Source organism: Pezoporus occidentalis, unplaced genomic scaffold, assembly GCF_034315485.1.
Source record: "Pezoporus occidentalis ecotype Australia unplaced genomic scaffold, CSIRO_AGI_Poc_V1 ctg11, whole genome shotgun sequence".
NCBI classification, from domain to species: Eukaryota; Metazoa; Chordata; class Aves; order Psittaciformes; family Psittacidae; genus Pezoporus; species Pezoporus occidentalis.
In genome coordinates this window covers 3868750-3890435 of record NW_026912886.1, presented here as the reverse complement: position 1 = coordinate 3890435, position 21686 = coordinate 3868750, and the positions used below count along the sequence as shown (strand labels likewise).

Here is a 21686-nt window from a genome sequence, read left to right as displayed (position 1 = left end):
GCTAGGATCTGATCAGACAAGTAAGCTTTGCCTTCATTAAAGGCTTTAATCTTGATTATACTCCAGAGTTTTCCTCTCAAGGATCTTTCATGCTCTGGTCTGGAATTTTTCAAATAACTAACACTATTTTTTGAGAAATCAAAAGCAAATTTTTTTCCCCTTCTGTTTTTAAAAGTAACAGGGTGATGACAGAAAAACTTCCCCTTGGCTCTCAACTGGGAGTTATAAATACCCCAAAGCTAAATCCTAGTCTGGGTTGGGTTTTTTTAATTTTATTTTATTTTATTTCTCTAAGATCTCTTTTCTGGAGATATGTTTGAGCCTTAGATCTCTCGCTTGCATTGCTACAGAACTGATGAAAGTCTGAGATCTCAATCAAAGGCTTAACAAAACAATAATCCTCTATTGCCCTAATTCTTCTCAGAAACATCTCTGAGAACAGTCCTTAAGCTTTTACATCTTTTTCTGCTTAAAATTACTTTCCTAATTAGAAGGAATTGTTTCCTTTGCAAGTCTTTGTGCCTGAAGAACACTGTATTTATGGGAAAGCATCTCTCAGGCTCTTTATTTCCTATCCCCAAATGCTATGACAGTGATAACACTCTACATCCCTCAAAAATTACAACTTCCTTCTTAAACAAACAGAATAATTCACTAATGTGCTTCACAATCAGCCCAATTCCATTTGAAGCAAAAATCAGAAACAGCAGGAATAATCATGAATCACACAAATTTCATGCTTAGCGTAATCACTAGCTCTCAAGCACATTGCAATTTAAAATTAATTCTTTCCCACATATATTTACTTTATATACTTCCATACTGATCCTGACCAAGTTTTAGATACCATATTTAACAGGAATTAGAATCAGAATGTGTGAATGCAGTATAGGTAGAATTAGTTGAGTATTAGATGTTGAGCAGGTATTGTAAACAGATTTCCATATCAGAGGATTTGTTGTTTTCAACTCAGCAGCTGCTCATCCTTACAGGTGATAGAGGCCCGATTTCAAGAAGGTACTTATGCAGCTTCAAGTATCTGGGTATTTCTGCCAACATAAATTGGACATGAGCTCAGATGCCATCCTGACCAGGCTTCAGTCATAATAAATTTACCTGCCAGCAGATTTTAGGGTGCTAACTGCTGACATGGGCTATGCTTATAGAAGAACTTCCTGAAAAGCTGAAACAAGATTTGGGAAGGTAACAAAGAACTTATTAAAGCAGATTAATTTGAGTCCAGATGAATACAAAATAATTCATACTGAATGACTCTAGTGTGGTTTGGAGGAGCATTGGAACGAAATATATTAGTGCCTTCATAACAAAGCATGCAATTTGTGTTGATGTTGTTGTGTTGATGGCCATGGCTAATGTGAATAAGTAGGTGCTATATCACCTAGCCAGTAAGCATGACTGCACCTGGCTTGACACTCTTCAGAAGTGAAGAGAAATAGATGTTCAAACAGCTAAAAGTCTCTTCCTGTGCCTGTGAAAAACATTGTTTAAATCTGAGAAGCCTCTTCCACTTACCAGTAACCCAGCTTAGAAGGGCCACCACTGACTCATGACAAGGTCTTAAATTCACGTCCCCCGAATATGGCAGTCTGTGAATGGACCGTTTTTCCTCAGTCAAATTCACATCTCAGTAACGACACTGCAATCACAGAAGAAGTCCAGAAGTTGAGAGTGATTAAAAACAATTTGGAGAGCCTTTCATATGACAGATTTGTGCCAACTTGTGCTACTGAGCTGAGACTGTAAGTAACTAAGATCATGAGGCCACATAAAGCAATGAGTATCACCACAACTGTTTTTAGTGTTGTCCTACTTATATAAGGAGGCAACATACAATAAAACAGACAACAATATAGGGTTTTACAAAATATCTCTTTCCCTCATCCAGGTAAGTAAATGCAACAGGATATTAATTAATCTAATGACTGAATAGTTGAATTAATTACATATCGTCTTATTATATTTGCTAGGACAAATAACTTGCTTTTCCAGAAAAAAACATACTGTATTATTAGTTAGGAATAGAAAGAGTTTCTGCATATTTTGGGCATGCGTCATATTTTTAGCTTAAAGAAAAACAATGTTCCACGAAATCATCTTTTTACTTTGAGGATACTCTCTTAACAGTGAATTACTCCTAAGGTTGCCTCTGAAAATCCTTGAATTCAAAGGTTTGTTCCTATGGCAGATGCTACTTACAACCTTTTCTTGACATCAGAAAACGCACACAGAATAGGTTGGGTTTGTTTGCATTATTGGTCACAGTTCTACAAGGGAGTTATATTTCTGACTAATGTTTGATATATATCATTAAGGATGAACATAGGTGTTTATGCTCTAATAAGATCTTCTAAATGAAGGGTAACCCTAGTAGCTTCTAACATTTCACAAGTCTGCAGTTAGAATAAAAGAGAAAATAGAGGAAGGATTAGTCTTTCTCATAGTCTGATTTCTGCTAAGGGCCAGCAGTTAGCAGATAAACTTGTGCATCTGGACAAGCAGTAGGATCAGAACAGAGAAGTGCTGAACTGACTTGAAACTAACAAAATCTGTGAAACAGATCTGGCCTTTTGAAGAGCCAGTACAGACCAGCAGAAATGACAGAGCAGAGTGGCCATGCTGAAAACTCCAAGTGCAAACTGACTGCATCATCGGCAGTCATGGCAATGGGAGTACTCTCTGGGTTGACAACAAATAAGCTCATCGGGCAAACTAAACTCAGCTGCTTCACAGGTCCACATGCAAACTTGCAGGAAGCTGAAAAGCACAGCAGAGCCAGCTGGCTGTTTCTGAGGGTGGGCCTGCTGCCAGGCAGCTGTGACAGGGGGAGCCAGACTCAGTAGCCACCCCTTGATGACCTGGGCTACCCTGGGATTGACTGATATTCTTTACTGGGAAGGGAGGAGTTGAATACACTTTGTGTAAATAGCCATAGATTTTGTTAATAATTATTTAAAGATATCTATACAGCCAGTGTCCCACAGTCTGTTGTTTCTATTCCAAAATAATCAAAAGCAGAAGAACCTCTTACTAAGAGCACAAGAAAAGGTTTAATTTGTTCTTCCCACAGAAGGAAGTTAGACGTGAAATTAAGCAAGAGCATTGAGACATGGTTATCCTGCCAGAAAGAATCATAGATATTGAGACTGATCCTATTTGCTGCCAATTTAGAAATTTAGGTTTTGAGCCTCTGCTGTGATTTTTTTAATTTTTATTTTCTAATGTGATTGATCGCTTATTTTCTAAACATTTAATGCCTCCATTAATTCTCTAGCTTCCCAGATGGGAAAGTGCATGCCTGGATCTGACTGGTCATACTTTAAGCACACACTAACATTCTGATCACTAAAGGTGGTTTTCAGAGGCATGGTATAAGCACAGGTCAGCACATTTGAAAAATCAGGTATTTGCTTTTCTTCAAAGATCAGGGGTGTCTCTTCAATGAAGTGTTAGAAGACATGGAAGTGCAAACGTTGCCAGCTGCCCCTGCTATTGCAACTAAACTAAACAAATATTTTCACTGTACTCTGAAAAAGAAACATCACTGACCCTCCACCCCCACTCTCGTGTTTTGTTATGGGGTGTTAAAAAACAGGCAAGCACAAAATAATTATTACGATACCATCTCTCCTCACAGCCCTGGATTTCTGAAAGGAAAAGATGAGTGTTTCCATATATTGTTTTTCCACTTTAGTGAAAAGAATGAAAATAATTTTCAGTATCCAGAGTGTCTGCACCTGGGGCCTAAATGAAGGGAAGTAGGTAAATAGTTCCAAGTAATTAATGTAATGGCTCAGAGGGGCCACAGAAGGAAAGGGGAGTTTTCTCCAGTTCTCAAAATGTTTGCATTCATGCTTTGCCTAAAGCAAAACAAGCTATCTGTCTTCTGGTTTGCATTTTTTCAATGAAAGCTTCCATTTATCTTATTGTCATTCCAACATGTGCATCATTTACAGCTTTCACTGCTTGAAATATACAAGTACTGTACAATGCAAAATTGCTTCTTCTGAGCTTCTAAGATTTTCTAAAATTGTAAAGGGTGTTTTAAAAAGTGGATCAGTAAAGGCAGGTTCAATTTAGAATGTTGGTTCATTTTTGTAAGTAGTTACAGGTTAGAGGCTTTGGTACAGTGGCTGCTTTGCTGTGTAGTGGAATCTCCAACCCAGAATGAAAGTGCAATTGCCTCTTTCCACGTCTGGTTGTGAGAGGGTCCACCACAGAAATGACCAAAGTTGACAGGTTACACCCAGTTGGCCATTATCAAAGACTGAAGAAAGGGTGATGGGTCTTGAGTTCTGTTTCTGACATTCGGTCCTTTAATATGAGTTGTAGAGATGTGAAAATCTCCAAAATACATTTTGAACTCTCTCCTAGAGTTAGAAATTCATGTCAACCTTTTCTAACAAAAAAGGAGGAAAAGTATTATCTGCTTTATCTATTAGCTCAGTGAATAGAGAATTAGTGATCAGAGGAACTCTGCGTTCAAGTCTTAACTCATACTGAGAACATTAGTTTTGCATTTTTAACTTCCTGTTTTAAGAACCTCAGTATAAGGGATGTTTAAGTGAGACACTTCTAGATTATCCTTTGGAAATGAAAACACTGCCCACAAGAAATACTGTGATAGAAAGAGAATTAAACATGACTGTTTATCTTAATAGCTAGGGTACTCCTCACTGTTGGGGAGGCCTAGTTTTCTGTTTGTTCAAATTACTACTTAATACTAAATCCTAAGGAAGTAAAGCTCTATGAGACAAACCTTTTGGTTTGGCCTATGATTGTGTTCCCCTGTTACATGACTCACATCAGAAGTATTTTCCACCATCAGACCTAGGGCAGTATCATTTATTCTATCAGAGACTTGCTTGATGTGCAAGGCTAGTTAATTTTGTCTGCTCTCACAAAGCCAGAATTTCTTTTGACAATTCACATGGCAAGCCTGCAAATCCAAGTTAACATAAAGTCTCCTTTACATGATATAGTGTACAAAAGTGTTAAGGGACATGCCCTAAACTGCAAGTTCATAGAATGATGAATTTCACGCAGAAACTGGAGATAGGAATGGGCCAAGTTCATTTCATTAGAAGCCAGCAAACATCTGTTAAGCTTGGTCTATGCTTAAAAAGTTTCCTGATTTAATGATCTTGGCAAAGTCTCCCTAAAATAGATGCTGTTGAAGTTAGCCAAAAAAGCTCAGAGGGATTTCCCAGACAAAACAAGCTGCACTGACTTCTATGCTCTAAACTGGGCCTACAGTAGAGCTGTTACAAAAGCATAGTCACAAGTCACAGGCTTTGTGACACTAATATACAATAAGTATCTTTCATAAACCTGGTCTGAAATAGGGTTAATTTTGTATAATGTCTGTATTTCAAATGAGTGACCACTAGTGAAAGTCTTTTATTACCAGAGTTCATGTGTAAGAGGACCTTTTCACGGGAAGTATACAAATCCAATATAAGAAGCAGAGTAATTGTTGAAAAGTTTAGGTTGAGAAAACTGTGCTTCTGAAGCCTGTATTTCAACTTCTCCCAACATAAAACCTACTCAAGTGTAGTTTTGCTGCTGTAAATGTATGTTATGGTACAAGCTCTTTTTGACACAGCCAGGCAAGGATCACACCTCATCTCAGCCATGACTGACAGAGCACTGCTGGCAGAAGCCCATAGCCTACTCACAGGAAAGGTCCTGACCTCAGAAATGTTAACTCTCCTCACACTGCTCTAAAACAGGCTTACTGCAGTTCTGATTATCAAAATAAAAATCTTACCTTTCTGAGGTTTAAGACTCTACCCTCTCTAGAAAGAGGTAATATTTCTCAAGCACACAGAATTAACTCAATCATTTCTTGACTGTACTGAGGGGAACATATAATTTTATATTAAAGGAAATATATATTGCACAGTTGAGAGAAAAATACAGCAGGATAAAGTTTGTTTTAGTCTATTGTATCTAGGCTATTCCCCCCTGCTAATTCGGTTAGAGAAATATAAAAACAGATAGATTGGGAGTATGGTAGAGCAATCAAACAAACCACAGACAAACCAAAGTAAAATAAAGTTAAATCTTTCTCAACAGAATTCCAGATAGTGCAATGTGGGAGCATCAACTTCATGTAACTAAAGAATTTTCTGTGCATATTTAAATGACTTCTTCAGAACAATAAGCTCTTATACAACTCTGAATGACCTTGCAAGTAAAAATATGTTCTATTTAGTATTTCTTTCAGCTTGTTTGAGACAGCATCAATAGTTTTCTCAGACAATAATATCACTGTTTGGCAGAAACATATTTGAAAAAATAAACTAAAATCAGAAAAGTTTCCAGGGATGTATCTGGATACAAATGTGGATAGTGACTCTTACCCATATACAAAATAAACCCAACTAGATGTACAACTTTCTTTGTAAACATACACATTCTAACATCGATAAGCTTTATAGAAAGAGAAATTGATTGTCATGTAGTATTACAATCACCAGTATTTTAAGAGCACCCTCTACAGTCGCAAAACACTAACAAGGAAAAGCTCTCCTACCTAAAACCCCCAGTATTAAATGAAAACTAGAGTATCACTTTTGTTTATCAGTATAGTGTCAAATCTATACGAATATATCTCTATGAGTGCTTTAACCCCCCTGTAAACATGAACAGACTTCACATGAGTGCCAAAGATGGAACCTATTTCATCACTGAAGCCTCTACATTTGAGGATTTAGAATACTGTAAGTATTCTGGGATGACTCATAATTAAGCTGTAAACTTCTTAAGACAATGGATGGTTGTGGGATCAGAAATGGAAATCCATAATAAGACAGTGTGTGGTATTTCCAAAAGAAAGCAAGGAATAACCCATGGTAAAAGCCAGGAGGAACCAGTTTCCTCAGTTAATTTTGTTTGTTCTTAGTTTTAGTTCTCAGAATACTTTTTGTGAGAGTTGTGCAAAACAAGTATTTTGTTCACAAGCAGAACTGAAAAATAAAAAAAACAACCCCATGAAATGCTTATAATATATAATACACATGTACATTCTACTGTGCAAATATTTATGTTTTGCTTGATTTTGGGTAGCAGTTCCCATAAAGCACACAACAATTCCTTCCTGGAACATCAAAGTGAGAAGAGACAGAGTAGTGCCTTATAGGTTAAAATTGTTTGTTCTATTGCTCATTAATTTTTTCAAATATGTATTTTCTATTTTTTTAAATATATATTTTAAATATATATTTGGATATATTTTCTTAGTTAAGAGAGAACTGACTTTACTCTGCTCTGGTTTACACCCTGCCAAATGAGTATAAAAAGTTGTATGTTTGTTTGCTACCTTTTTTTTTCTTCCTTGAAAAATAAAAAAAAAACAAAGGATTTCCAATCACTCTTTCATTTTACCTCCCTTTTCCCAGTTTCTGTCTTCAAGTGGTATGTTCAGCCCTATATATTTTTCCATGTTTAAGCTTGAATAACTGTATATGTCATATAGAAATGAGTAGGATTGAATAAGACACTTAAATAAGAAGTTTTCTGCATCAGTCCTGACAAAACAAATCTATAAAGGTTGGAAATTCCAATCCTCTGAAACTTATCTTTCTTAACTTGTCTTTTTGGGTCTGCCTAGATTTGCAAATATAGGGATCTTTTCTGAAGTATTCAATGCAATAATAGTTAAGATACTACAGGTGAATTGGGAGTGATGCTTTACCTTTAAACGAGAAAGATCTTTGAAAGTCAGTCCTTAAAGTTTCTTATATGGGACATTACTGAAAAGTTTGTATCTATTCTAAAATATTGCTTCACAAAACTATTTAAATGATATTACCTCACCTGGTTAAGTGGCTAGAGATTAAAACAATCTTAAGAATATTAAAGATAATCCTTTCTTTATGGTCTGTATTTTCAAGCTACTCAGATATGTTCGTGAATGATCATCCGGTTAAACTAATTTTAGCCACCAGGTGGTGCAATTGCATAACAGCATAAAGGTGTACTGGCCAACGGACCAAAACTGAATCAGGAGACAGGTTTTGGATCAGCTACTGCTTTAGACTTCCATAGGGTTGGAAAAGTTTCCTCATCTTTGTCGAAAAGTAAATGCATGCCTGTAAGGAAAAAAAAAGTACATTTTTACATGGGATAATGATGATTTTATCTCTGTTTCAAAAGTTATCTGGGTCTAAACACAAGAAAGTATTTCATGTTTCACCTCCCTATTATAATAACTTAATTTCTACGGGAATTAGGAGCCTAAATTCTTTACTGCATATTTGCCTTAGCTCTCATCAAAGACACACATTTTTAAGAAAACTGAATACATGATGCAATGTCTGCAAATCCTAAAAAGATAACAATAAAGCAAGTAAAACTTTGTCCTGCTGTATCTTTAATCAATAGCACAGTTTAAACCAAGAAAATATTAATTTTATTTTACACACTGTCTTCCTTGGTACACTACACATACGTTAAATTGCCTGCATACCCTAAACCAAGATAATCTTTGATATGCATTGTAAACAAAAGAAAGATACCTTAAATAAAAAAAGGTATTACAAAAAAGGTAAAACAAGATTTGAAATTAGTATTTCTGAGAGAGACAGAATATATTATGTCCCCAGGATGTAACCTTTGGATGCCAATCTTAAGAATTTTGATGTTAATTTTGCAAACATCTATGTGTAAAATTTAAATACATAAAAAATGCTTACATTTGCTTACCATTACACGTATGCATGTTACGATGAGAAACAGAACTGTTAAATTACTCAGAAAGCCTCTGCGTTTTCTTGCCATGATACATGATTTTGGTTTCAGCATAGCACATTCTATAGTCTTTTTTGTGATTAAATCCTTTGTCTACTTAGATTGTAAAGCATTTTTTGGTATGGGTCTCTCATGGAGCTCTACAATGCCTAGTACAGTTTCCTAATACTGAGTATAGAAAATAGATAAGAAATGGGTATGCAATATATAGAAAAAAGATAACAATAGTTCTTAAGATCTACATGCAGAAAGAGCATATGAACCATTTAATTTACTACATACTATTTCTGTGATAAATTAATCAATGTTTACATTTGCACTGACTGAAACAATGCACCCTTTAAGCTTTCTTCAAATAAATACATTGACAATGCCAACAAATTACTAACTTCATGTATTTGTGCAAAACAGATTCAGTCTATGCTACTTCCAAAACACCAGTTTGTTCCTGCAGCATGGGCACAGCTAAATCCTAGCAGGCTGGACTTGACCAAGACAAGCCACTTAGACCACAGCAGAGAAGTCACAGTGGTTTCTGGAACTTTAATGTAGATGTACTTAGTAGTACCCAGGATTCTTCAGTCTGTTTTTGGAAAAACTTTTTGTCATTGCTAGGATTACTTGAATAAGGCTAGTGGGAGCAAGACTGTGCTGTTAAGATGAAGGAAAAAATATCGATATAGCCAAAAGTTGTCCAAGTAGAAGAATGAGAGGTCAGAAAGTCTCATAGTGGCTAGATGTAGAACAGAGTCCAAAATCTTAAACTGAAGTTCGTATCTCTACAAATTATTCACTTAATTACTAGACTATGTATTTGTTAAATTAATATTGAAGCTGTCATATTATATGATCTAACTTTGTGTCGTATTTTCCCCTCAACAGCTTTTAAACTTTTCATCTCACCTTACACCTTTGAACATTGTATCTTACTCCTGATCTCCTGATTCCCACATAGATAAGATTAATAATTGTACAGTCTTCAGTAGGAAGAGCATTTGTAAACTTGAGCTAAATAAAATGGAAGTAAATTCTATAGAAGACAAGTTACAATTTAAACCTTAATTTCCTTTTTCCTCTCCACAGGTTAGCTGAAAACAGTAAAGCTAACTTTTATAAAGTATAAAGAGGTATTTTCCCCTGTTGAAGACAACCAAAACTTCTGATTTCTTATTCTACAATTACATATGTCATTTTAATACGTTTTATTTACCACATCTTATTCTCCTGCAACGTAAAGATGTTCTTCAATAGATACCTAATGGCTGGGATGACTCAGGCTTTTTTAGAATATTGTTACACGCCTCTACATTGCGCAACTGGGTTAGAGATAGGGGGAATTCGGTGCTCTGGGCTGTACTCTGTGCATCTGACAGTTGTATATGGGAGAATAGAGAAAAAGGAGAACAAGAGATGACAAATGTAAAAGACAGGGGCTACCTCCAAAAAGAAAAAGGAGAAAGAGGAAAAAAAGGAAGGAAGGGGACTGCAAAAAGAGAGGAAAAAATAAGAAAGGTGGAAAACTAAGGGCCTCCCTTTCTGAGTATTTGTCTTTCAAGTTAAAATACAGAGGTCATACATTAAAAAGCAGCTGGTAAATGTATAAAATTAAATTTCTTTAAATGACCCGAACTCTCCTCTGAAAATAAATTTACACCCCAGTATATTTAATACTTAAAATAGAACTGTTCCTTGGTGTTCTAGGATAGCCAAAGTAGTACGATTTTTATAAAAGGGTACTTTGTTATGCTCATATAACTCAAAAGTGCTTGAAGTTTGTTTAAATGATTGAGGTACAGATACAATTTTACAGGTATAATTTCAGAATCAACTCTGTAACCATTCTGCTCAAGACAATGTTTTGAGAAAACAAGTCAGTGAAAACTAGAAGATGTGAATTTTGAAGAATGTTTCTTGATATAAGAAAGAGATAAAAATGTCTATTCGATATCTTACTGAATACAGAAATAGGGATAACGTTATTTCTTAAGCAACAGGTATCTAGTCTTTTAATAATTTGAGAAAATTTTCAAGATGTATTGTAAAAGATGAGTTAGAAGCAGTGTTTGAAAGTAATAACATACTGTGAGAACAACTTTTTTTTTTGTTACACTATGATTATTGGATCATATACTTTCCTGCAAGGAAACAGGAGGCTATAATAAAGTGTCAAAATTCACTTCAATGTGTAGTCATAGACTAGCTGTTTTAGCAAGAAATGAATCTTTAATGTTTGGGGTTTTTTTTTGGCTTGCTTCTAAAAGCAATGGAAATGTATTGTTGTATAACATAACTGATTAGCACCCGTTTTAATTAACCTCTTAACAACAACCTGAAAATAAGTGTATACACCTCTTTTACTACACTACAAAATGAAACATTTTTTTTTCTATTAAGTTTAGTTCCTTCATAAGTTACAAAACTACAATGCTGAACCAACTGTCAACATACTTCTTCACACTTTAACTGTAATAAAATACAGCCATATACACGTGTCTGTGAATTCAACACGAAACTTTGACACATAGCTGATGTAACTGAGGGGAAAAAAAAAAAGAAAAGAAAAAAGAAAGTTTTAATTACTTTCTTTTCCATTCTTTATTTCTATCAGAGGGGGTGAGGGTAAAAACCATGTGCTTTCTGAAAACTATGGTGAAAGGGGCTAAGCAAACTATATATATATCTTTTATGTAAACAGCTCCAAGATTAGTCATGGCCTCTGCTTATATGAAAATAGCATACATGAAAAGCAAATGTTAAATGGTCAAGTCTGTAAAAGATCAAGATGGTAACATTTTGGCTGTTGTCTCATAAGCATTCTTCTGACAGGTCAACCCAATATCAAGGGCATAAAAATTCACAGATCTGTGACTTTCCTATCAACGTCCATTTTCAGGGAGAATGAACACATTACGTAGAGGTGTGCTTTTCCACAACAGAAGCCTTTATAGCCCCTGTTGCACCTAATAGTTCCACCCTCTCAGCAAACGAAATCATTGTTAGATGTCTGCAATCACTTCACTAGATAGAACCGTTTGGAATTTGTCCAATTCACACCTAAATCTGGACACAGTGCCCTAGAAGTGTCAACTTTGGTGCTGTGTTGGGTAGAGCTGCTCTCCTAGTTGAACCCCTTCTGTTTATATATCCTAATTAAGACGGGGACATTCTCTATAGAAAATCCATAAAATGATATATAATACAATTCCATACAATAGTGTTTGCTAACTGGGCTTGTTTTCTCAGAATATGTAACAGGTAGCAGAGCAGCGCAGGCAGAAATGTGAGCAGTGACCACCAAGCACAGCCAGATTTTAAAACAGGATGAGTGCCTATCCATCCTTCTCCTGTATAACAACTCTGTAAGAAGATACATAAGGTTTTGTTGTCCCATGTCGTGTCCGTCCCCCGTCGTTCCCCCCCCCCCCCCCCCCCCGTATATTCACTATCGCCTTTTTTTTCTGACAATGCTGCTTGTTTTACATGATTCAGACCTCAAGAACAGATTTCTAAGGGTAGAAGAAATTATCCAAGGAGCAAATCTGGTCACATGCTTATAGTCACTGTATTGTTTTGTATGTCACTTGCAAACCATGTGTCCTTAGCAGCTACCTATCCTTCACACATGGGTCAGGGGAAGGAGTCTTGCTGCCCTACAGCAGCAGCTCAGTCCTGACTATACACGTGGAATGTTCTGGAAATCTACAAACACCTTGTTGTGGTGTTTCCAGTCTAACTAAAGACACTGTGAAAAATCACCCCAAACGGTGAAGAGAGCTCACGTGCGCCCAGAGGTGCTCATGACGTTGCTCTCGGAGCAGTACGGGCACGCCGCGGCACAGCTCCTCGTTCCTTCCCTCTAACACACGCTCAAACCCGTGCCTGCCCTGCCTCGTCCTTCTGCCGCCTCAGCTCTTCCCTCCGCGGCGGGAGCATCGCCAGCCACCTCTGCGCCCGGCGGGTCCCGCTCGCGGAGGAAAGCAAACCCGCTGTCAGGCGGCCTCGAGCTAACGACAGTACCTGGGCCTGTGGCTGGATTTCTGCTGCAGATTGTTCCAGCCACCCCCTTTCGTCTTGGCACCGTTCGTGCAGCCTGAACAAAGGCGGACTACGGTGTTTTTGCCCTCTGTTTGCCGTTGATACATGTCTGTCGGAGGGCTCCAACCTGAGGAGATCCCGCCCGCCACTCTCCCCCTCAGGGCGTTCAACGGCCGCCAGTCAGGGCGGAAAAGGGCGGGAAGCCGCCGCGCGCGCCAGAGGCAGCCCCCAAACTCACCTGAGGGAGCGCCCCCCGCCTGGCTCCTCCCCGGCCCGGCCCGGCCCGGGCGCGGCTCCGGCACCCCCCTCCCCCGCTGGAAGGGGCGGGCAGTCCGTTCTCAGCTCCAGCGGCGAGCGCGCCTGGCGGGGCGACGGCAAGAGGGGCACGAAGTTGACTGGAAACCCCCTCACAGGGTGAGGCGGCTCGGGACGGGTGGGGAGAGTGGTGGCTGGTTGCGACGGAAGCTCTGGGCGCCGTGTGGGGGTGCACCGCGTCGCAGTCTTCTCTCTGCAGAGATGGCCGGGGCCGGGCGGCACTGGGCTGTGGCGCGACCTGAGCGGAGCGCGGCAGGCACAGGGGACGTCGCCGTGTTGGGTTGCCGCCTGCGGCTGTGGAGGTGGCTCCCCGAGCTGAAGGGGTGGCTTCCCTTCTCCACCTCGCTCCGTTAAACACGCTCTTTCCCAAAGGCCAGGGGTGCCGCTTTCTCTCTGGTGCGAGGGGAGAACAACACGGCTCTCCCTCTACGACCGCCGGTAACGCGCGGGGAGGCCGGTGGAGCACCGGGTAGGGGCAGGCCTTCCCCCCGAGCGTTCCTCGGGGCTGAGCTGGCGAGCGGCGGCTATGCCGCCTCTGGGGCGAGCGTGGGGAATGGGCCGCGGAGGGGCGAGGGAGTTCCGAGAACACACTCCGATGAGACCTGACTGTTTCCGAGTTTTCCGTCCCGGCTGTGAAGAGCGGGGGCTCTTTCCCCCAAGTGCGTGTACCAGCCTGTGCGGTGGTTGCGGTGCCTCGGCTGGAGGTGCTGCTGTCGGCCTTGGCTCTAGGTGACCGCGCACTGGCCGGGCTGGGGGGCGCTGAGGTCAGAAGCCAAGGGCTGCTCGGTCGGCGAGGAGCCCCCCGCGGGCCGCCGAGACCGAGGTGTGTCGGGGGTGCCGCTGCCGCCAGCCCGTACGCATTCCTCCGGGGATTCCTGGCATTCCTGAGCTGAGGGCACTCTGACTTCTTCATCTCCCTTTTATTCCACGAATTAGCTTATTTTTGCGAAAGGGTGTGCCCGCATTGTGTGTGTTCTTTTTCATGGGAAAAGCTCAGAATGGCAGTTCAGACATTTATTCTTCTTCCCAATTAACTCTGCATCTGATATAATTTATAACCCTCCCGTATGATGACAAGTTTATGGGTAGATGAGTACTGCGATAAAACTTTTGTGGTGAGTTTTGGGTTAGCATCTGCAGTTGACAGAAGAGTAGTTGTTGCAGTATTTACCTTTTTTTCCTGGTTTTCTCTTAGTTTGTAAGTATTTTTAAAAAATCTCTGCAATGTAGTTTAAACAGTCATCAAATTTGAAACAGTGCACACCTATCCTTGACAGTTTTATTTATCTGAACATCTACACTGTATTTAACTTACATGCATTCAAGTACAAAATTAATCCTGTAAATGAATCGGGAACCCCAAAGGATATGATTATTTGTAATTTAGTTATCTGTATGAAATTGATAGATTTGGTGTCTGATACCTATTGCGACAACTGTCATATGTCTCATAGCTAAGGATCTCTTTATAGAGCTTGTTTTAGATGACATGAAAACTTTCAAGATAACATTAAAACTATTATAAAAAATATAACTAAAATGGCAAAACCAAACCAGTGATTACTTTTTTTAAGGTACTTTCTAAGAAGTTGTTTGACTAGCAATTGTATTTTCTAGAAATGACATTGTCATTGAATTGTCTTGTTTTTTTTCTCATGTTAGACCCAGAATAAATTCACTTACACTCATGTCTACTAAGCCAGTTGTGGTTACTGCTGATTAATATTAAAGTGTACCAAGTTGCTATAAGCCTTTTTCTAATAGAGTGTTAGTTTGAATGTAGGTCTTTTCTTTTGGGAAAAGATTATAAATGGAAATTAAAAGTTTTCATGCAGTTTTGGAATGTACTAGTGGCAGTGTAGCAAGCAGCATGTTTTACAAAGATGAATCTGGCCATGTTATGGAAGGCAATTACACAGCTTTTTATGGTATGCTTTTGAAACATAGTCATATGCTTTTTGAAACATAGTCAGCTATACTTTTTAAATAGAAAATGTAAAATTGGCAGTATTTCTAATTTTTATTAAGGATTCTTTTAGGATATTAAGATAATCTTTACATAGGAGAAGTTAATTGTTCTTAGTAGAAGATTTTTTCAGTTTAATTCTTTTTTAAATAATATAGTTGCAGTGCTTCAAATGAAGTATCTTATAAAGGGACTGAAATTTTTGCATGTATGTATTATAATTTAGATGTGTTTTTGAAACTTTAATCACTGGCAAAGAATTCCTAGTTGGCTTCCATACACCTTGAATTGCAGCTGATGTTAGCTGTTTCTAAAACCTTCAGTGCAAATACACACTAGACAGGATTATTTTAGCAAATGTAACATTATGATGGAAATGGAAAGTTAGGTCTTATCATGACTAATCTTTTAGATTACAGAATTTGTGGTGATATTCCAAAGGGTCTGTCTTTTCTATGGGTGTATCATAAAACTTTTTTTTTATTTTCAGTATCTAACTTAGTTGCATTTTGCTTTAAATCTAATAAATGGGATGGCTGCTTAGGCTGCCTGAATGGCCTCCAAGCAAACCATCTTATTTTAATTTCTGTTAATTGCATTAGATCTCACTGTCCCGAGTAAAATGACTGAGAATGCACTGAGGTCCCCCTGACAGGGTATATATAGGGGATGTGGAATTCAATTCACTGCAAAAATGGTTTATGGTGTATCCTGTGTAAGGAATTTTACCTCAATGAAAGGATGACAAAACTGAAGAAAAGACAGTTCCCTGTCCTGGTTTACCTTGTGTAGTAGGAAGTTGATCTTTCTGGGAGTATTGGTGAAACTGGTTTGTCTAGGCTTGCAATGTCATCTGAAATGTGTAGGTGAAATGCCATGACCTCAAACTTGCATTTTTAAATTATTTGTCAGGGAGCAAGGCAAGATGAACACATGTGCAAGGTGATTATTCAGCCTGGACCATTGTGAGCATGTTGTTATTTAAAAATAGCTACTTAAGTATTTTGAGGCCAAATAATTCTGCTGATGTCAGAAATTAAACAAAAATAGACCAGAACAGTTTCATTCTGCAGTATTCTGTTTTACCATTTCTGGTTTTCAGGTCACAGTGGTTATGATGATGTCATTAATATCTGTCCTTTTTACTATGTTGATAACCTGAAAATGCGTGTATTAATACCAGGCATGTGAGCCTGATTACATAAAAGAATGTACCTGTGTTGATAGAAGGGGAAAAGCAAGAATCTGCTTAAGATCACTAATGCTAATAGATTTTTGAGAAATGTCAGTGAACACTAACATAATGGACCATTTTTCCCAGTTCTGCACCCTCTATGCAAGTCTGAATGGCAGCAGAAATGCTTCCTACTGCCCACGTATTCCGATAAAGCAGGCTTAAAAAAATGTGTTGCTGCTTTCTTCTGTCTGCGCCACTTACCCTTCTTTTATAGGGGTAGGAGGATGTTCTCTTCTACCTGATCAGTTCAATGATATTTTTCAGAGCCGGGCTTTACAAAGAATTATAGCTTTAAAATACAGAGATTAACAGCTGTCTTGGATGGCCAGGATGAGTTGAAGATGTTAGAATTTTTCCAGTTTTGTTGCAAGGTCTCAAGAAACTGCATAATAAGGAGGATGGTGTTGACTTGATGCATCTTCATCTTCAGTTTGGCAGTTTACAGGGGTTTTAATACATCTTGAATGTTGTCTTAGTATGATGTGTAAAAATGGAAAAAAGGTTGGTTTTGTCATTTCTGTTCTTACCTGGCAAACTGGAGAACTGTCCCACTGTGAATGCTACATGACCTGGTTACAAGGTAGGTACTTAATGTGTTCAAGGGGATGTTTATTCCAGGCATGTTTATTTAGAAACACTAACACATTTCAGGAACTGTTTTGGTCTTGACTCCCTGAGTAGAGTTAAAATCTAAGTGATAATGTTTTCCAGTATAGCCAAGTATGAAAATTTAATGTTTAGACCTGAGAAATTAACACATTAGGAATGCACGTACCAAAGATTTAGTGAAGTGGTAGTCATGGAGTCACCTCTCTTTGGGATTAGAGCTCAGTGTATTTGCTGTGATCTTGTACCATCTCTGCCACCATTGTTGCCAGACTCCTTCAAGGAGTTTATCCAAATGTAGGCTTGTAACTTTCTGTTTTATGTGAAATAGAGTGGATGACAAAATCCATAGCCAAACATTTTAAGTGCATAATATAGTTTTTCCATGAATACCTCTAAATTTTTAGCCAGATGAACTCTGGTTTAAGTGAAATTGACCCATCTTTTGTATTTCTTGGATGCTTTAGCCAGATTGACAGTATGAGATTTGAAATAAAATGCCAATAATAACCTTTTCACATTCTACTTGATTTTGGTGAAGAGAGAGAGCAATGAGGAATAAAGGTGATTTGAGAGATGTCTCAGAAAGCACTTTGACTTAAAAAAAAACAACGCAAAACATCAGGGAGATTAGTAAAACTGGAGGATGCCTCAATTATTATCACTGTGAGGGTCCCTAGGCATGGTAGGAGTCATTATCATTCAAATAGCTATGTGACTGTTGGAATCCCGAGCACAAGTTTTGACTGCAGGAATTGGCAGAAATTAATAATTTTTTAGTTATATGTATGATGTGGAAATTATATAAATACATGCTGAAAAGGAGATTTATTGGCTGGGCTGCCTATGCGTACACATTCATATGTACACGTGCCTGTGTATTTCCCTGTGTGTGTATACATAAACTCTTACAGACTCTTGCAGAAGCCTTATAAGTAATTACCAGCCATCAGGGGTGTTTTAACACTATTTTAAATTCTATTAAATTATATCTAGAAAAGCTGATGAAGTTTATTAGAGTGGGAGATTTATGTATATAAACCCACTCAAAAGTGGGTAGTGATTTGTGATCTATTTCTATGTAAAGTATAATGCAGCAGTGGTAGGTGAAATTTGAGCTTCTATATAGAGATGAGGGAATGTTTTCAGTGATGCGAATAGAGCTCAGAATATTTTTGTTAGGCTGTGTTGAAACTCTTAATAGGTTGGGGTATGCCTTCATACAGTCATTTGCACACCATTAGCTGTTATATGCAGGGAGCAAATGTTCAGCAGTAGCAGCCTTTGAAAGAACAATTGGTATGTAATGTTACATTATAATTCCACAAACACTTCAGGCCTCCTAAAGAAGCAGCCCTACCTCTCTCATTTCCCCCCAGTAATTGATCTATACCAGTGTGAAGGTAAGAAGAGTGGCAGCTTGTGAGAGCTGGTTAAATCTGCATACAAGCAGGGTCCATATCACACAGCTTTGGTCGTGTACGATTCATAAGCCCTTCTAAGTGATGGAGTGGAGCAGTCCAGCACATGATGAAGCTCCTTTTCTCTGTGTAGCTATCTAGACTCTTTCTTCTCTACTCGCTTATGTCTCAGACGGATTGTGATGATACCTTCTTGTCTCATGGTGTCTGGGCTCAGGGCCTGCAGTTCTGACTGCATATTTAGATTTTAAAATGCATGGTTGAGTTAGTTGAAAGAAACTAAATGGGTGTGAAGCCAGGTGCTTAAAGAATACAGTATAATTAAGTCAAAGTTTAACAATAGAAAAATTGGAGCCATAACCAACTTGAATACGCATGAAGCTGTGGCCTTATGTTGGTTGTGTAAACATGACTCCTGAAGTCTATTTTACCTGTATTTTTTGTACTTAAATACTTGCATCTCCGTAGAGATTAACCCTTTCCTGTGTTATCTCATAGGGGAGACTTTGATCTTTGCATGCAGTTGTACTCATGTAGATTGTTAATTTTGTTTGGGAATAAGCTATACTTCTGTAGTCGGGGTTTTATGCTGGTTGTATCTGTTGCGTTGCTGTAACTGTAATTTCTGTACAAAAAGTTATATTTTTGGAGGGTGAGAATACTGAGAAGAATGTGATATATCGCATTTAAATCAAAGGAATAATTTCTGGAGTAAGCAAGTTTATGTAAGTTAATATTATAAGCAATTTTGTGTTCTTGAAGCACTGCCAGAACTTTTTAACAACTGTTACCCTAATTGTTTTCATTACTTTGGGAAGGGCTTTCTAAGAGACTGTTTTAACAAGCCTGAGTTTTTTGCCCAAGCCTTTAAAAATATGAACAGGATACTATTTATTATTCAAAGAATGATGATATCATTGGGATATATTAAGATAATTTCCTTTGGAACAAAATACAAAGTTTCCAATACTGACAATTGGAGGAAAATGTAGTGAAACAACACAGAATCTCTTGTGGAGTGGGTGTAATCCTATCAGATGCTTGGATAAAACCTAGCTATTGTATTTGAAATTACAAATTGCTTTTAGAATCTGCAAGTATACTTGTGCCACTCAGCTGCTGTTTCTGTCAGTTATTCAAAGATAGGAACATGTAGATTTTGATAAACTACGAGAGAGTATATGTAAAATACAGTTTTCTCTTGGTGACTTTATTACCCCTTTTTTTTTATTTTTTTAAATCTTGTCCTTTGCAAATTTGTCATAAAAATGAGGAGGAATTAAGTGTGGTAATATCACTTGTATATAATTAGCTCTGAGATAAGTATTTAGAAGGTTTTCTTCTTTGCTTTTTGTAGTTGAAGTTTATAATATATATTACTGTACTGCAGTGGTGTCAATATACTTAAAGTGCAAGTAGATAACCCCAGTAGATTGGATCTTGTGTTAGCGGCAAAAAAGAGCTTGTACAGGTGTATGTGAGTTTGTGTGGGACATGAAACAGTATAGTGGTACAAGTACACTCGAGCAGGTATTTGTATAAAGGTACTACCAATGTAACTATTAATAAACAAGTGTAAATCTCTATCTGCCTCCAGTGACTTAGCTAGTACTATTGTTTACAAGACCTTGAACTAGTCAAGACAGATGACATGATTTAGTTTCTTGGAGATGATACAGTTTGACTGCTGTTAGTATACTTTTAGTATGCTTTGTGTCTCTGATGTCCTTTTGTTTGATTTGGAAGAATCTGGAAACCAGTTACTTCAGTAAAGAGAAAGAGAACTTTTTAATAATGACATAAAATATATATTGCAGTGGTGATAGTTTAGAAAACTACAGGAGAAGTTTTGGGTTTTCTTACTGTTTTTATCATTACCACAAATTAATGCCTTAGTTTCTGCTCAGTAAGCAAGGTTAGTAGGTCATGCCATATTTCCTCTGAGAATAAATCTTGTGAAATTATGACAATGTGAATTCATACACAGCTGGTTAAGAAAATGGGATATATATTATGTCCTTGTCTTCAGTCAAATTTTGACAATTTATGAGACCTGAGGATCTGCCAAAATAATCTTGTTGTTGACTTGCAGCCATTGAAGCAGATTTTTGGGGAGTAGGGGGAAAGGGGAGGAGGGCGGGAAAATAAACCAACAAAACCTGCTAGTTGTCACACAGCTCAAGCATAACCAACAAAACCTGCTAGTCGTCACATAGCTCAAGCATTTGGCTGATCTGTCACATACTTTCATAGGACTAACAAGATGTTTTACATTTGAGACTTTGAGACTTCCTCAAATATAGCATTTTTCAGCCAGAGGGAGTATGAACCAAGCTGTAAGCAAGAGCACAATATCTTTTACTCTAACTGTTGTTGAGTTCTTTCTGTTGACGGTCTTTATTAAACACAGTTCTCTTCCTGTCCTTGTCGTTGAAGAGGTGGCTTACTAATATTTTGTTTTATTGGCTGAGCATCTGAATAAGGTTCTTTACTATTTGGGCACAACTGAAACTGAAATCTTCATCTCTGAGGCAGCAAATCCAGAATTCATCCACTTTGCTATACTGCATTTCAGAAGAAATTGTTAAAATAATATGTGTAATCTAAGCTGTTTCACCAACAGCTATAGAAGAGAAGTGCTACTTGGAGTTTTCATCCTGCAAGAAATTCTATGCTGCCCTAGGCTGCCACCTGAAATCAGAACAGAGAATATTTTCACAGAATAGAAATAAAGTAATTGATTCAGAAATGTTGAAATACTCACTATTAAAATGTAGTACTATGATGGCAAGCTTCCTTCTGTCACCAGGCTCTCTATGGGTCAGTGTTCCTGCCTGGACTTCATTTTCCATTGTGTATCCAAAGCCACAAGTACCATATTTAATCACAACTTGATCAAAGGGAAAAAAGAAACCCAACCATGTTGCATTTATGGAAGGTACAGACCTACATGGCTTCTGGTGCGGAGACTGGAATTACGGTTTTCAAAGGGAGGCAATGTGCAGTGTGGGTATATGGTCCTCCAGCATTTATGTCTCTACATGGGCACCGTGCACACCTTGGACTGGCAATGTGTCTGAATTTTATTGCAGATAACGATGCAATGTTGGGTATGCAGTCCTGGGACTATAATGGAATGTAGCATGTAAAACCTAGTCCTTTCTCTTTGTACTGCACCAGTTAATAATGTAGATGTGTACAGGGACTGTATGAGGAGGGACTATATCTAAGGTGGTGGAGGGGATCTAGTATTAAGTTTAGCAATAGCTTATGCAGTTCATTTATATGTAGTGGTTTTGGAAGAACATAAATTGCTAGCTTAGTTTTTATGAAA

The 21686-nt window shown here is 38.1% G+C and overlaps 2 protein-coding genes across 5 annotated transcripts in view; one reads left to right on the top strand and one right to left on the bottom strand.

The window, feature by feature from the left end:
• Positions 1 to 14142, bottom strand: part of LOC134168200 (proline-rich protein 36-like) — a 33758-nt gene extending 19616 nt beyond the window's left edge. For all 3 annotated transcript variants that reach the window (XM_062627663.1, XM_062627647.1, XM_062627655.1), the window contains exon 1: positions 13046 to 14142. In XM_062627663.1, the coding sequence (XP_062483647.1) occupies positions 13046 to 14035 (990 nt within the window). In that variant the 5' untranslated portion in view covers positions 14036 to 14142. The remainder of the gene's footprint in view (positions 1 to 13045) is intronic.
• The window catches only part of CGNL1 (cingulin like 1), a 60348-nt gene continuing 51811 nt past the window's right edge, over positions 13150 to 21686 (top strand). For both annotated transcript variants that reach the window (XM_062627526.1, XM_062627508.1), the window contains exon 1: positions 13150 to 13240. The gene's annotated coding sequence lies outside the window, so the exon portion shown is untranslated. The remainder of the gene's footprint in view (positions 13241 to 21686) is intronic.